Below are 15899 nucleotides of genomic sequence, written 5' to 3'. Positions count from 1 at the left end.
GCTTGTTAAATTTTTGATGAATCTAAGTGACTTTTTATGTTGTTAACAAGTCAAAGTTCGATCGAAGCAATTAACAAAATTGACGATAACAACTTTAATCGTTATAATAATTCATTACATTTGTTTTTGCGATAATTTTTTAATGATAATGTTTATTTAGAAAAGAAAACTCAATTTTTAGAACACAACATAATGTTAACAAGTCGCGAAAAAGTGAAATAAACAATAAATAAATACGAAAAGTACCGGGCGCATTCGCCAAATTTCGATAAACGTATTGGAACGGAACCGGCTTCACGGTTTATATCACGTAACATATCGTCGATTTATAAACGCTGCAAAAGAGAAATCAATGTCGTAGCTGGCTGGTTAATCAACAAGTTGAGCGAATATTGAAGTAGGTTAAGGTTAAGCGCAATGTATTGGTCGGGAGGCATATCAAACCAAATTTTTGTTACAAAACGTTCAGATGAAAGACATAAACAAAGTTTATAAAGACCAGAAGGCGAGAATTCGCCGGGGAAATCCAAAGAACCTCTTTGGCATATACTCCAAGGTTATATCGATGGAAATAAATATCTTGACGACGTTATTGTTAATAAATTGAATGATTTTTAATATAAATTGTGATAATCACGAAAGTTTTCGCCCGAAATAATAAAATTTCTCTTTTATATTGTCCAGCGAAGTTCGAAACGTTGTCTTACAAACCAAAAATATTATTCTGTAACCGCGAACTATGTCTTGGATGTTTATGATTGTAGTTTAGTCCCAATTAACCCTATTGTTTTCGTTCTAGCAAATTCAGACTTGAAAATTTTATATATAACCAAGGAACTGTTGAAATTAGGGCATTAATCTTCAAAGTCTGGGCAAAAGTAAAAAATAATGTGGCAGTTATAGAAGCACGATTGAGTTGCTGTGGGACGAATTTGACTGGAAATTCGGGAAGCAGTGTCCAACTTCCGCCTCACATCTTCGGATTATCTTGAAAAACGAATGGTGCGAAATAGGAAGACGATTATTTATCGAAATTATTACAGAAAATGCCAAAATTAACAATTACAGATTGTAGTTTTAGTATAATAATTCAAAAAGTTTTCGTATTTAATGGTTTCACTTTGTACAACTTTTTGAATCGTTATATCTCAAAAACGGTGGCTCGTAGGGAAAAAAATATTGAAACGTTTTTTGTAGATAATTTAATGATCTACAATTTTCGTCTGAGGTATTTTCATGATAAAACTTATCGTTTTGATGATTCAAGGTCAAATGTCAAAAAAATTATGTTTTCGCGATTTTCAGCAAAACTGTGAGTTTTATCATAAAAATACCTTAGACGAAAATTGTAGATCATTAAATTATCTACAAAAAACGTATCAATACTTTTTTTCCTACAAGTCACCGTTTCTGAGATATAATGATTCAAAAAGTTTTCGTATTTAATGGTTTCACTTTGTACAACTTTTTGAATCGTTATATCTCAAAAACGGTGGCTCGTAGGGAAAAAAATATTGAAACGTTTTTTGTAGATAATTTAATGATCTACAATTTTCGTCTGAGGTATTTTCATGATAAAACTTATCGTTTTGATGATTCAAGGTCAAATGTCAAAAAAATTATGTTTTCGCGATTTTCAGCAAAACTGTGAGTTTTATCATAAAAATACCTTTGACGAAAATTGTAGATCATTAAATTATCTACAAAAAACGAATTAATACTTTTTTCCTACAAGTCACCGTTTCTGAGATATAATGATTCAAAAAGTTTTCGTATTTAATGGTTTCACTTTGTACCACTTTTTGAATCGTTATATCTCAAAAACGGTGGCTCGTAGGGAAAAAAGTTTTGAAACGTTTTGTGTAGATAATTTAATGATCTACAAAAAACTTATCAATACTTTTTTTCCTACAAGTCACCGTTTCTGAGATATAATGATTCAAAAAGTTTTCATATTTGATGGTTTCACTTTGTACCACTTTTTGAATCGTTATATCTCAAAAACGGTGGCTCATAGGGAAAAAAGTATTAAAACGTTTTTTGTAGATAATTTAATGATCTACAATTTTCGTCTAAGGTATTTTCATGATAAAACTTATCATTTTGATGATTCAAGGTCAAATGTCAAAAAAATGAGATTTTCGCGATTTTAAGCAAAACTGTGAGTTTTATCATAAAAATACCTTAGACGACAATTGTAGATCGTTAAATTATCTACAAAAAACGTATCAATACTTTTTTCCCTACGCCCCACCATTTCTGAGATATAATGATTCAAAAAGTTTTCGTATTTAATGGTTTCACTTTGTACAACTTTTTGAATCGTTATATCTCAAAAACGGTGGCTCGTAGGGAAAAAAGTATTAATACGTTTTTATAGATAATTTAATGATCTACAAAAAACGTATCAATACTTTTTTCCCCACGAGCCACCGTTTCTGAGATATAATGATTCAAAAAGTTTTCGTATTTAATGGTTTCACTTTGTACAACTTTTTGAATCGTTATATCTCAAAAACGGTGGCTCGTAGGGAAAAAAGTTTTGAAACGTTTTTTGTAGATAACTTGATGATCCACAATTTTCGTCTAAGGTATTTTCATGATAAAACTTATCATTTTGATGATTCAAGGTCAAATGTCAAAAAAATGAGATTTTCGCGATTTTAAGCAAAACTGTGAGTTTTATCATAAAAATACCTTAGACGAAAATTGTAGATCATTAAATTATCTACAAAAAACGTATCAATACTTTTTTCCCTATGCCCCACCATTTCTGAGATATAATGATTCAAAAAGTTTTCGTATTTAATGGTTTCACTTTGTACAACTTTTTGAATCGTTATATCTCAAAAACGGTGGCTCGTAGGGAAAAAAGTATTAATACGTTTTTGTAGATAACTTGATGATCTACAATTTTCGTCTAACATATTTTTATGATAAAACTCACAGTTTTGCTTAAAATCGCGAAAAACTCATTTTTTTGACATTTGACCTTGAATCATCAAAACGATAAGACGACGATTTTTTATCGAAATTATTACAGAAAATGCAAAAATTAACAATTACAGATTGTAGTTTTAGATGTTCTTTAAAATACAATTATAAATATAAAAATCGTTCGTTTTTTTTTCATCACGTAAACTTTTTGACCATTAGTTTTAACTACACCCTGTATCATATCAATAAACTGTCCAAAGAACGTGATCACACTCATTATAATAATAAAAAAACCACGCGATGCCTCAAGATAAATTCTATTTAGTCATTAATATAGAAATAATTACGAAAATAACCAAATTACAATAGAATCTATTTATAAAAAAAAGAAGTAAAATGAATGCAGTCAGTCGCCCACACGCCTATCAACATGCATTTCGCATTATAACCCACACGGTTCGACAGATATATTTATCTCCATTCAACCAACTCACCTGGCGCGTTCCCCACACCGGGTGCATCGGCAACATTTTTCTTTTTCTTCAGCTTCACCTTTTCTTCCGCCCCTTTCCTCAAGCTGAATCGAAAACTCGCCAATCTCGAAAAAAAACCGCCGAGCTTACCCGAAGCTTTCGATTGTTTCGAATCTTTATGCGCATGTGCGATTTCGCGATGCGCATCTCGCGCTTCCATGTTGTTAACTGAAGAAACTGAACCGATGGCGGACTTGAAAGCACTTTTTTGTACCGTGCTTGTTGAGCTGCGTTCATGTGGCGGCCGCGTTTCGAATTGGTGGGGTAGACCAGCTGTCGTAGTTTGCGAGTTAAAACCGATGTCCAAGTGCGTGTGTTTATATTGAATACCATCGCGGTCTATGTAGGCTTTGACCAGAGTTCCGTCTTCGTCTTTCTTTATCAATTGACTGCCTGTAAAAGAGAGATGGAATCAAAACAATTGTGCGTTTATTTACTGTTTCGCTTCGGAATTTCATAGGCGGAAATACGGGGTGGTATCAGATAAATAATTACTATATAATATAATAATAATATGGTGTAATATCCCAATGGAATAAATAAATGAGGGTATGTTGGTGAAAAATACGTCGATATGTATATTTAAACGCTTAATTTATTCCGATGAAAAATTATACAGGGTACTGTCGTTAATACAAACCCTACATTTATATTTTACGATTTTTTTTTCAACGAATTTTAGTCAAAGATTAGGATTATCTGATCCTTTTAATCTTTTGATTGATTTTAGTGACGTGGGCGGTAAGAAAAATCAAAATATCGAACGAAAAAGAAGATTACAAGTAGGAAGGCTACGATAATATGAATAGAAATTATTTGTAGAGCATTATAAGTAATCAAAACATTCCATAAAAGCTAATAAAACTTACGAAAATAACACTTGATCAAAATATTTGTAAACTAACGCAGGATTGGATCCAGGGAAAAGCTACAGAAGCTAAACGTGGATTCTTGCCAAAGGAAGTGCGGGAGAAAAATACTCGGGAGGCTATTTGGGGGTGAAAAGGAGTAAGAACTAAGGCTGAGAAAACTGGCTGGATCAGAGCCATGGAATATCAGATTTTAGAGCGAAAAAAAAAGAAGACCAAGGAAAAGATGATGGAAGACTTAAGAGAGAAATTCAGGATAGGAAAATGAAAAAAATGAAATTGATTGAAATTAATTATTTACTTATTATACGAGGTTTAGTGGAAAAATATGTCGTAATATAAGAAATAAAGTGGTTTAGAAAATGAATCCTCCTGTAGCAATAGACGCTACATGGATAATAATTAGTAATTTAGTTTTCAAAACATTTTCTCAATGATTCAAATTCTATAAATTATTAATTCAAATAGATTGTTTAATGCTAATAAATAAATTGAATCTTAAAAAAATACGCGAGTAAATTATTAATTAATACGCTAAAATCGCTTGGTTTTTTTCAGTATACTTTTTAGGTTATGATTCCAATTAAAACAGTGCAAGGTGACTATAAAAAAAAACCCAAACTTATTAAACATACCTTGTATAGTTAACAACTTCATTATACTTCAAATAGTTTTGAATAAAAACAAAATTTTTCGTACTACAATGTACGAGGGTTACCAGAGAAGTTTTCGATCTCGATTTATTCGGAATTGAAACCAGGGATAATGACAAAAGACTGGGACAAAACGTTTGGAACCGTATTAAGCTCAGAAAATATTCCAAGAGACGAAGAGTTACGCATTTATAAGACAGTTATACATCCAACGGTACTGTATAGTGGGGTGGGCGGAATAATCGATTAATCGAAAAATAATCGATTAATCGGAAAATATAAAAATATCGATAAGATAATCTTGAAGTTTCGCTGTATGTTCATCATTTCAAATCAAACCACAATCGTTCTTTTGAAGCTTTTCGATTAATCGATTATTTCCGATAAATCGCTCATTTTTGATTGTTTTATATAATAGTATAGCAGCGAGTGTAGGACTTTGAACAAAAATAGAGCAACTCCGAGGCCAAACTTTTGTTCAATATTAAAATAAACAATTTGATTTGGATGAAACTTTTAAACGCGCCCTCGTAGTAATATAAAAATATATTTTGGGTGAATAAATTTTCAAAAATCTATTCTATTTTTATCGGACGGATATCGGATTGGATTTTTGTTCCAAAAGAAGCGCGTAAATTTTCCTCAATTGAAAATTAGAAATCGGATTATCCGAGCGTGTATTTTCGGTACAAAAATTTGAGGTCTTCTACATTACAGACATTTTTCCAACACCTACACTAAAGTTTATTTTCGATTCGAAAAGTTTTGTCTGTATTTAATCGTCGCAATGAAATTTCCAATGATCTTTTTTTAAAATCAATTAACTTTTCGACTGTATAAACACATTTTCCACGTCGACTATTCCTCGAGATATTTTTTAATAAGTTTTCTATAAATGAAGATTAATTCGAATGTACTTCCAAATTTAGGCATATAAATTCGATTCTCTATGGCTATATTTTTGAAATCGCATATTTTTTAAAAACATACGAGGATGGTTCGAGAAGTACCTGGCCTAGAGATGGCGGTAGTTGTATTAGAAAGTACATAATCTATACATCGTATGTTTCAAGTTTGAACACGTTGTTTAATACTTGTTTGGCAGTGTCTTATCCATTCATTTTTGTTCTGTTTCTTCTTCTTCTGCTTCCCTCTTCTTCCATTAATGTTTTTCCCCCTGATTCATCCTTTTAGTTGCATTTCCATATATTCAGTCTTTCCAGGTTTTTATTCACTCACGATTGCACCGTCTGACGCGCGTTTCGATAACCAAGTTAACGTCTTCAGAGACGAAGTTCGCCTGTTCTTTCAGTAGTACAAGGGAGGATCATAAATTCCCCCAAAAACCAGAAAACGTTTACAAAATTAGAAAATTTGTGACAATTGTCTTTTGGGATAATCCCAAATCCCGATCTTGAAAACGATATTTTAGATTTAGATAATAATTTTTTTTATTTCGTCTCATTTTAATACAGTTCTTTTTGAATTGCCCTCGTACGACAAATTATTCTTATTGACCATTGAAAAAACAAATAAATCGAGAGTAATCTGGAAACTTTAAGGTCGAAATCCAATAGCAACACGCCACGCCACGCCACGCTAAGCGCAGTCAATTTAAGTAGTACGTTTTTGTGTACTCACGCCAACTTTGCGATAAAACTTTTCCAAAGATTGTCATAAAAAGGCATATTCACATGTCTCAACACGCGTCGATTACATCTGAGAATTTTGATTCGTCCCAAGAGAGATGGTGTGGCGTAGAGTGACAAAATTTTTTATTTAGACTTTTATTTAATGTATTAAGTGTCAAAACTAAAAATTAAATCAAACGGCGTTTTTAAATAAATTAGTGTAACAAGTTTTAGTGAATAGTTAAGTGTTAGTTTATAAATAAATTGCATAACGTCGAATTAATTCGCAAGCCTCGTAACTACATATCACGAAACTTCGAGAAAATAATTGGAGAAAAACAGTACAAGTAAATTAATACGGATTGCGGTTAGATTTCAACAAAATGGAGGTCAAGAGTTGTAAAATTGTCTATTTAGACTTTGAAATTGTATTTGATGTCAATGTAGTAAAAATTAAATAAAACGGCGTTTTTAAATAAATTAGTGTAATAAGTTTTAGTGAATAGTTAAGTGTTAGTTTATAAATAAATTGCATAACGTCGAATTAATTTGCAAGCCAAGTAACTACATAGCACCAAACTTCGAGAAAATAATTGGAGAAAAACAGTACAAGTAAATTAATACGGATTGAGGTTAGATTTCAACAAAATGGACGTCAAGAGTTGTAAAATTGTCTATTTAGACTTTGAAATTGTATTAGATGTCAAAGTAGTGAAAAGTAAATCAAACGGCGTTTTTAAATAAATTAGTGTAACAAGTTTTAGTGAATAGTTAAGTGTTATTTTATAAATAAATTGCATAACGTCGAATTAATTCGCAAGCCTCGTAACTACATAGCACGAAACTTCGAGAAAATAATTGGAGAAAAACAGTACAAGTAAATTAATACGGATTGAGGTTAATTTCAACAAAATGGAGGTCAAGAGTTGTAAAATTGTCTATTTAGACTTTGAAATTGTATTTGATGTCAAAGTAGTAAAAATTAAATCAAACGGCGTTTTTAAATAAATTAGTGTAATAAGTTTTAGTGAATAGTTAAGTGTTAGTTTATAAATAAATTGCATAACGTCGAATTAATTTGCAAGCCAAGTAACTACATAGTACCAAACTTCGAGAAAATAATTGGAGAAAAACAGTACAAGTAAATTAATACGGATTGCGGTTAGATTTCAACAAAATGGAGGTCAAGAGTTGTAAAATTGTCTATTTAGACTTTGAAATTGTATTAGATGTCAAAGTAGTGAAAAGTAAATCAAACGGCGTTTTTAAATAAATTAGTGTAACAAGTTTTAGTGAATAGTTAAGTGTTAGTTTATAAATAAATTGCATAACGTCGAATTAATTCGCAAGCCTCGTAACTACATAGCACGAAAATTCGAGAAAATAATTGGAAAAAAACAGTACAAGTAAATTAATACGGATTGCGGTTAGATTTCAACAAAATGGAGGTCAAGAGTTGTAAAATTGTCTATTTAGACTTTGAAATTGTATTTGATGTCAATGTAGTAAAAATTAAATAAAACGGCGTTTTTAAATAAATTAGTGTAATAAGTTTTAGTGAATAGTTAAGTGTTAGTTTATAAATAAATTGCATAACGTCGAATTAATTCGCAAGCCTCGTAACTACATAGCACGAAACTTCGAGAAAATAATTGGAGAAAAACAGTACAAGTAAATTAATACGGATTGAGGTTAATTTCAACAAAATGTAGGTCAAGAGTTGTAAAATTGTCTATTTAGACTTTGAAATTGTATTTGATGTCAAAGTAGTAAAAATTAAATCAAACGGCGTTTTTAAATAAATTAGTGTAATAAGTTTTAGTGAATAGTTAAGTGTTAGTTTATAAATAAATTGCATAACGTCGAATTAATTTGCAAGCCAAGTAACTACATAGCACCAAACTTCGAGAAAATAATTGGAGAAAAACAGTACAAGTAAATTAATACGGATTGAGGTTAGATTTCAACAAAATGGACGTCAAGAGTTGTAAAATTGTCTATTTAGACTTTGAAATTGTATTAGATGTCAAAGTAGTGAAAAGTAAATCAAACGGCGTTTTTAAATAAATTAGTGTAACAAGTTTTAGTGAATAGTTAAGTGTTAGTTTATAAATAAATTGCATAACGTCGAATTAATTCGCAAGCCTCGTAACTACATAGCACGAAAATTCGAGAAAATAATTGGAAAAAAACAGTACAAGTAAATTAATACGGATTGCGGTTAGATTTCAACAAAATGGAGGTCAAGAGTTGTAAAATTGTCTATTTAGACTTTAGTATTGTATTTGATGTCAAAGTAGTGAAAAATTAAATCAAACGGCGTTTTTAAATAAATTAGTGTAACAAGTTTTAGTGAATAGTTAAGTGTTAGTTTATAAATAAATTGCATAACGTCGAATTAATTCGCAAGCCTGGTAACTACATATCACGAAACTTCGAGAAAATAATTGGAGAAAAACAGTACAAGTAAATTAATACGGATTGCGGTTAGATTTCAACAAAATGGAGGTCAAGAGTTGTAAAATTGTCTATTTAGACTTTAGTATTGTATTTGATGTCAAAGTAGTGAAAAATTAAATCAAACGGCGTTTTTAAATAAATTAGTGTAACAAGTTTTAGTGAATAGTTAAGTGTTAGTTTATAAATAAATTGCATAACGTCAAATTAATTCGCAAGCCTCGTAACTACATATCACGAAACTTCGAGAAATTAATTGGAGAAAAACAGTACAAGTAAATTAATACGGATTGCGGTTAGATTTCAACAAAATGGACGTCAAGAGTTGTAAAATTGTCTATTTAGACTTTGAAATTGTATTAGATGTCAAAGTAGTGAAAAGTAAATCAAACGGCGTTTTTAAATAAATTAGTGTAACAAGTTTTAGTGAATAGTTAAGTGTTAGTTTATAAATAAATTGCATAACGTCGAATTAATTCGCAAGCCTCGTAACTACATATCACGAAACTTCGAGAAATTAATTGGAGAAAAACAGTACAAGTAAATTAATACGGATTGCGGTTAGATTTCAACAAAATGGACGTCAAGAGTTGTAAAATTGTCTATTTAGACTTTAGTATTGTATTTGATGTCAAAGTAGTGAAAAATTAAATCAAACGGCGTTTTTAAATAAATTAGTGTAACAAGTTTTAGTGAATAGTTAAGTGGAAGTTTATAAATAAATTGCATAACGTCGAATTAATTCGCAAGCCTCGTAACTACATATCACGAAACTTCGAGAAAATAATTGGAGAAAAACAGTACAAGTAAATTAATACGGATTTAAGTTAGAATGCAACAAAATGGAGGTCGGGGGTTACGATAAAACTGAGAATTTTGAATCGTCCCACGTGATATGGCGTGGCGTAGAGTGGCGTGTGGTGGGTTGAGTGGGAACGCAGACAAAAGAATTAAACGAATAAAATATATGTACACACATTCGAAACGAGGCGTGGGGTGGCGTGGCGTGTGATATTCCCACCGACCAAACGTACACTATGAGTATTGGTGTAGTGGTAGTATATACAGTGTGTTCAGTATCGAAAATTGATTTGCCGACGACCTACGGCAAATATTTATTTAATATTAGTCTTATGGAATGTTTAATCTATTTCGAGTTCGAATTTTATGAATAGTATACGGCTAATCGTGCTGAAAGTGTACAGATGAAAACAAACAAACAATTACTGATGTTTAATCATAAAAATCGTAATGGCACTACTTTGATTTCTCGATCTATTTATACGACATTTTACGATTAAGCGATTCGTTTATAAAAAAGCTGTAGGTGTTTTGTTTGGAAAAAAAAACGATTTGTTTCGTTTTTAATTGTACATTCCTCTGATTTAATAGAATAAAACAGAAATTGCAGATCAAAATACATTTCGAATAACAAAAAAACCCACAGAGGTGAAGTACTTTGAAAAATTTTTTAATTGACGTACTCGCGGAGGGCTATTTTCATAATTGAATTAAAATTATAAATAATCGAGGTACAGTTTCGGGAATTTGAACTTTTTTTAGTAGATTTCTTCTTCTTTAAGGACCTTTTTCCAAAAATTCGAAAATATAATTTACGAACTATAAGAGAAAAACCAAACACTATTTTTTGAAGGTGTTTAATTGTTTATTGCCATTTTTACCCAGAAATTTACTTTTAAATACTTTTAAAAACTCTCCCACTGATATAGATGGCAAAATTTAAAGTTTGAATGGTCCACCGGGTGCATTTCTTAGAAGGCATCCAGTTATACTGCGGAAATTTCTTTGTATTGTTTTTGTAACCTGTTTAAATTATGTTGTGACTCTTTTTTTAGACAATTTCCAAGAAGGCCTCTTTTTTCCCGGCAAATTAGAAATTTCGAACATTCAGGAAAGTGACATAGTGTATATAAACGAGTCTCTGACAGCTGAGGAGTCAGTAAATAATTCGATGTCAAATTAAATCAAACGGCGTTTTTAAATAAATTAGTGTAACAATTTTTAGTGAATAGTTAAGTTGAAGTTGATAAATAAATTGCATAGCATCGTATTAATTCGCAAACCTTGTAACTACATAGCACGAAACTTCGAGTAAATAATTGGGAAAAAACAGTACAAATTAATTAACACGGATTGCGATTAAATTTCAACAAAATGGAGTTCAAGAGTTGCAAAATTTTCTATTTTGACTTTTAAATTGTATTGTAAGTCAAAGTAGTGAAAATTAAATAAAACGGCATTTCTAAATAAATTAGTGCAACATGTTTTAGTGAATAGTTAAGTGTTAGTTTATGAATAAATTGCATAACGTCGAATTAATTTGCAAGCCAAGTAACTACATAGCACGAAACTTCGAGGAAATAATTGGAGGAAAACAGTACAAGTAAATTAATACAGATTGCCGTTAAATTTTAACAAAATGGAGGTCAGGAGTTGCAAAATTTTCTATTTTGACTTTTAAATTGTATTGTAAATCAAAGTAGTAAAAATTAAATCAAACGGCATTTTTAAATAAATTAGTGTAACAAGTTTTAGTGAATAGTTAAGTGGAAGTTTATAAATAAATTGCATAGCGTCGAATTAATTCGCAAGCCTAGTAACTACATAGCACGAAACTTCGAGGAAATAATTGGAAAAAAACAGTACAAGTAAATTAATACGGTTTGAGGTTAGATTTCAATAAAATGAAGTTCAAGAGTTGCAAAATTTTCTATTTTGACTTTTAAATTGTATTGGATGTGAAAGTAGTGAAAATTAAATCAAACCGCGTTTTTAAATAAATTAGTGTAACAAGTTTTAGTGAATAGTTAAGTGGAAGTTTATAAATAAATTGCATAATGTCTAATTAATTCGCAAGCCTAGTAACTACATAGCACATAGTTAATAAATAAATTGCATAGCGTTGTATTAATTCGCAAACATTGTTACTACATAGCACAAAAATTCGAGAAAAAAATTGGAAAAAAACAGTACAAGTAAATTAATACGGATTGAGGTTAGATTTCAACAAAATGGAGGTCGCGAGTTGTAAAATTGTCTATTTAGACTTTGAAATTGTATTTGATGTCAAAGTAGTAAAAATTAAATTAAACGGCGTTTTTAAATAAATTAGTGTAACAAGTTTTAGTGAATAGTTAAGTTGGAACTACGAGAAAATATTTGGAAAAAAACAGTACAAGTAAATTGATACGGATTTCGGTTAAATTTCAACAAAATGGAGGACAGAAGTTGCAAAATTTTCTATTTAGACTTTTAAATTGTATTTTAAGTCAAAGTAATAAAAATTAAATCAAACGGCGTTTCTAAATAAATTAGTGTATTAGTATTAGTGAATAGTTAAGTGTTTATAAATATGTAGTATAAATAAAATACACCGTGTGTGTAAATTTACCCCATCCTTACAAAAAACGAATCAAATAAATAAGAAAAACGTTCCTATAGATTCGTTATCAAGTTGTTGGGGTAATTGGAGCAACTCCAATGCGATATATTCCAACACAGAAAAAAAAATTGCGATTCATAACTTTTCCGCGAAAAAAAAAAAATAAAATAAAAAACAAAACATACCTCTCCTCTTAAATTTGGCAACGTCCGGTTGACTCTTACTAAAATCCTGTCGCAATTTTTTCAAACTATCAACGAACTCTTTTTTATCATCCGACAAATCGGGTTGGGAGTAACTCATTCTCACCGCGCGAGGTTTGATCAAAGCAGGCGATCCTCTACCAGAAGAAGAACTACCTAAACTGTAACTGCTCTCCCGATCCGGCGTTACCGTCGAAACGGAATCGTCCCTCCAATTCACCTCCGACACCACCGGGGAAAAATGGACACCTCTATTTGAACCGTTGAAACTTCTTAGTGACATTCGCGTTTTTTCTTCGACGTCGGATATACCGCTCGTACTGCTACCCTTTCGCGCGATATCCATCGACGATTTCCTACGATCTTCTTCTTCTTCTTCTTCTTCTTGTATTTGCTCGGCCAGATTCGGCGTACTGACCACGGTACGTTTTGGCGTTGAATTGATGATTTGAACCTCGGCTTCGTCAAGATTTTGATTACTGTTGATCAAACTCTGTTCGGATATGGCTTTAAGTACTTTTTTATCGAATTCCACGATCGGATTTTTCGGTAATTTCGGTTTATTTTTGTTATACAAGCTGTGTTCGTCGTCACTGAGATCGACTCTGTTGGCCATAGCTTCGGCATAGCTTCCTTCTCGTTTGTAATTCGTCGTGTTGGTTATAGCTTCGTTGTAGCTGCTTTCGCGTTTGAACGACATCGTTTCCTCTTCGGTCAATCCAGTTTCATTACAATTTTCGAGATGCAAATCGGCTAGATTCCAATTTTTTGACGCGACCGAATCGCTGGTAGACCTACAAACACTTTTCGTGAAATCGCCGATGAAGTTTAAGTCTTTTGGCACGCTAGAGACACTGAGATTTGTCGCGTACTGTCGGCCGTCTACTGCTTTCCGAATGTTCGGTTCGCTGCTTGAGGATGTTTTAAAATTAGACACGCATTCCCGATTCGAGTCTAATTTTAAAATTTTCGACGACAAGGCTGAGATCTCGCTAACTATCGGGGATCGTTGTTTTTTGTTTTTGATGAAATGATCTACCAGCGGGGAGGTTTTCAAGTTTTCCAAATTGGGGTCGCGGAGAATCGACAAATCTTGATAGCTCACACCGAAGTTGCCGTTGAAATTCTGTAACAAATTACAGATGACATTTCTTATGCACCATATACCATTCGAAAAATTTATAGATAGAATAGATCTAGATGTTTTGAAACAGAAAAAGGCACCGCGATAAAAAAAGGTAACGCAAAATTTTAAAAGACGGACCTGAACACCCACTAAAAATTATTATTTTATATTGAAAAGCCCTGTATATTACTTACATCAATAAAGTGATTGTACTTATGATCTGGATCTGTAGATACCTCAATGTCTTTATAGAGAGAAATCTAGATTGTTACGAACAGAAAAAGGTACCGCGAAATGAAAAAAGTAACGCAAAATATAAAAACTGGACCTGAACGAATAAGGAAGTAATAAGGAAGAAGCTAATTATAAAAGACGGACCTGAACACCTACAAAAATTATCATTTTATATTGATAAACCCTGTATATTACATCAATAAAGTGTTTATAATCTGGATCTGTAGATTTCTTAACGTCTTTATAGAGAGAAATCTAGATTGTTTCGAACAGAAAAGGTACCGCGAAATAAAAAAAAATAATGCAAAATATAAAAACCGGACCTGAACACCTACAAAAAATTCGTTTTATATTAAAAAACCCTGTAAATTACATCAATAAAAAGTTTGTACTTATAATCTGGATCTGTACATTCCTTACTGGTTTTATAGAGAGAAATCTAGATTTTTTGAAACAGAAAAAGGTACTGCGATAAAAAAAGGTAGCGCAAAATTTTAAAAGACGGACCTGAACACCTACAAAAAATTATTTTATATTGAAACACCCTGTATATTACATCAATAAAGTGTTTATACTTATAATATGGATATGTAGATTTCTTAACGTCTTTATAGAGAGAAATCTAGATTGTTTCGAACAGAAAAGGTACCGCGAAATAAAAAAAAATAACGCAAAATATAAAAACCGGACCTGAACACCTACAAAAAATTCGTTTTATATTAAAAAACCCTGTATATTACATCAATGAAGTATTTAGACTTATAATCTAGATATTTTGAAACAGAAAAAGGTACCACGATAAAAAAAAGGTAGCGCAAAATTTTAAAAGACGGACCTGAACATCTACAAAAAATTATTTTATATTGAAACACCCTGTATATTACATCAATAAAGTGTTTACACTTATAATCTGGATCTGTAGATTTCTTAACGTCTTTATAGAGAGAAATCTAGATTGTTTCGAACAGAAAAGGTACCGCGAAATAAAAAAAGTAACGCAAAATATAAAAACCGGACCTGAACACCTACAAAAAATTCGTTTTATATTAAAAAACCCTGTATATTACATCAATGAAGTATTTGCACTTATAATCTAGATTTTTTGAATCAGAAAAAGGTACCGCGATAAAAAAAAGGTAGCGCAAAATTTTAAAAGACGGACCTGAACATCTACAAAAAATTATTTTATATTGAAACACCCTGTATATTACATCAATAAAGTGTTTACACTTATAATCTGGATCTGTAGATTTCTTAACCTCTTTATAGAGAGAAATCTAGATTGTTTCGAACAGAAAAGGTACCGCGAAATAAAAAAAATAACACAAAATATAAAAACCGGACCTGAACACCTACAAAAAATTCGTTTTATCTTAAGAAATCCTGTATATTACATCAATAAAGTATTTAGACTTATAATCTAGATATTTTGAAACAGAAAAACAGAAACAAAAAAAATATAAAAATCGGACCTGAACACCTAAAAAAAATTATCCAACCCATACAACAAAGAAGAAAATAATGTTATATCAGGTCCATCTTAATCATCGCATCTAGCATTTCCTCATAAAGTTAAAAAAATTTCGTTTTATATTGAAAAAACCCGTATACTACATCAATCGAGTGTTTATATTTATAATCTGGATCTCTAGATTTCTTAATGTCTTTAGAAAGAGAAATTTACATTGTTTAGAACAGAGAAAGGTACCGCGAAATAAAAAAGGTAGCACAAAATATAAAAGCCGGCCCTTAACACCTACAAAAAATAAGTAAATGTAGCGCAATAGCTTTAAAAACATTGTCGTTTATATTGAAAAACCCTGTATATTACATGAATAAAGTGTTTGTACTTA

At 31.2% G+C, this 15899-nt stretch overlaps 1 protein-coding gene across 1 annotated transcript in view; it reads right to left on the bottom strand.

Moving 5' to 3' along the window:
• LOC130447956 (uncharacterized) overlaps nucleotides 1-15899 on the bottom strand; it is a 93766-nt gene that overhangs the window by 56841 nt on the left and 21026 nt on the right. The window contains exons 4-5 of the mRNA XM_056785037.1: nucleotides 12669-13812; nucleotides 3432-3863 (exon numbers count right to left, since the gene is read on the bottom strand). Of these exons, the coding sequence (XP_056641015.1) occupies nucleotides 3432-3863; nucleotides 12669-13812 (1576 nt within the window). The remainder of the gene's footprint in view (nucleotides 1-3431; nucleotides 3864-12668; nucleotides 13813-15899) is intronic.

Source organism: Diorhabda sublineata, chromosome 8, assembly GCF_026230105.1.
Source record: "Diorhabda sublineata isolate icDioSubl1.1 chromosome 8, icDioSubl1.1, whole genome shotgun sequence".
Lineage (NCBI taxonomy): Eukaryota > Metazoa > Arthropoda > Insecta > Coleoptera > Chrysomelidae > Diorhabda > Diorhabda sublineata.
This window is presented reverse-complemented; position numbering and strand designations above follow the sequence as displayed.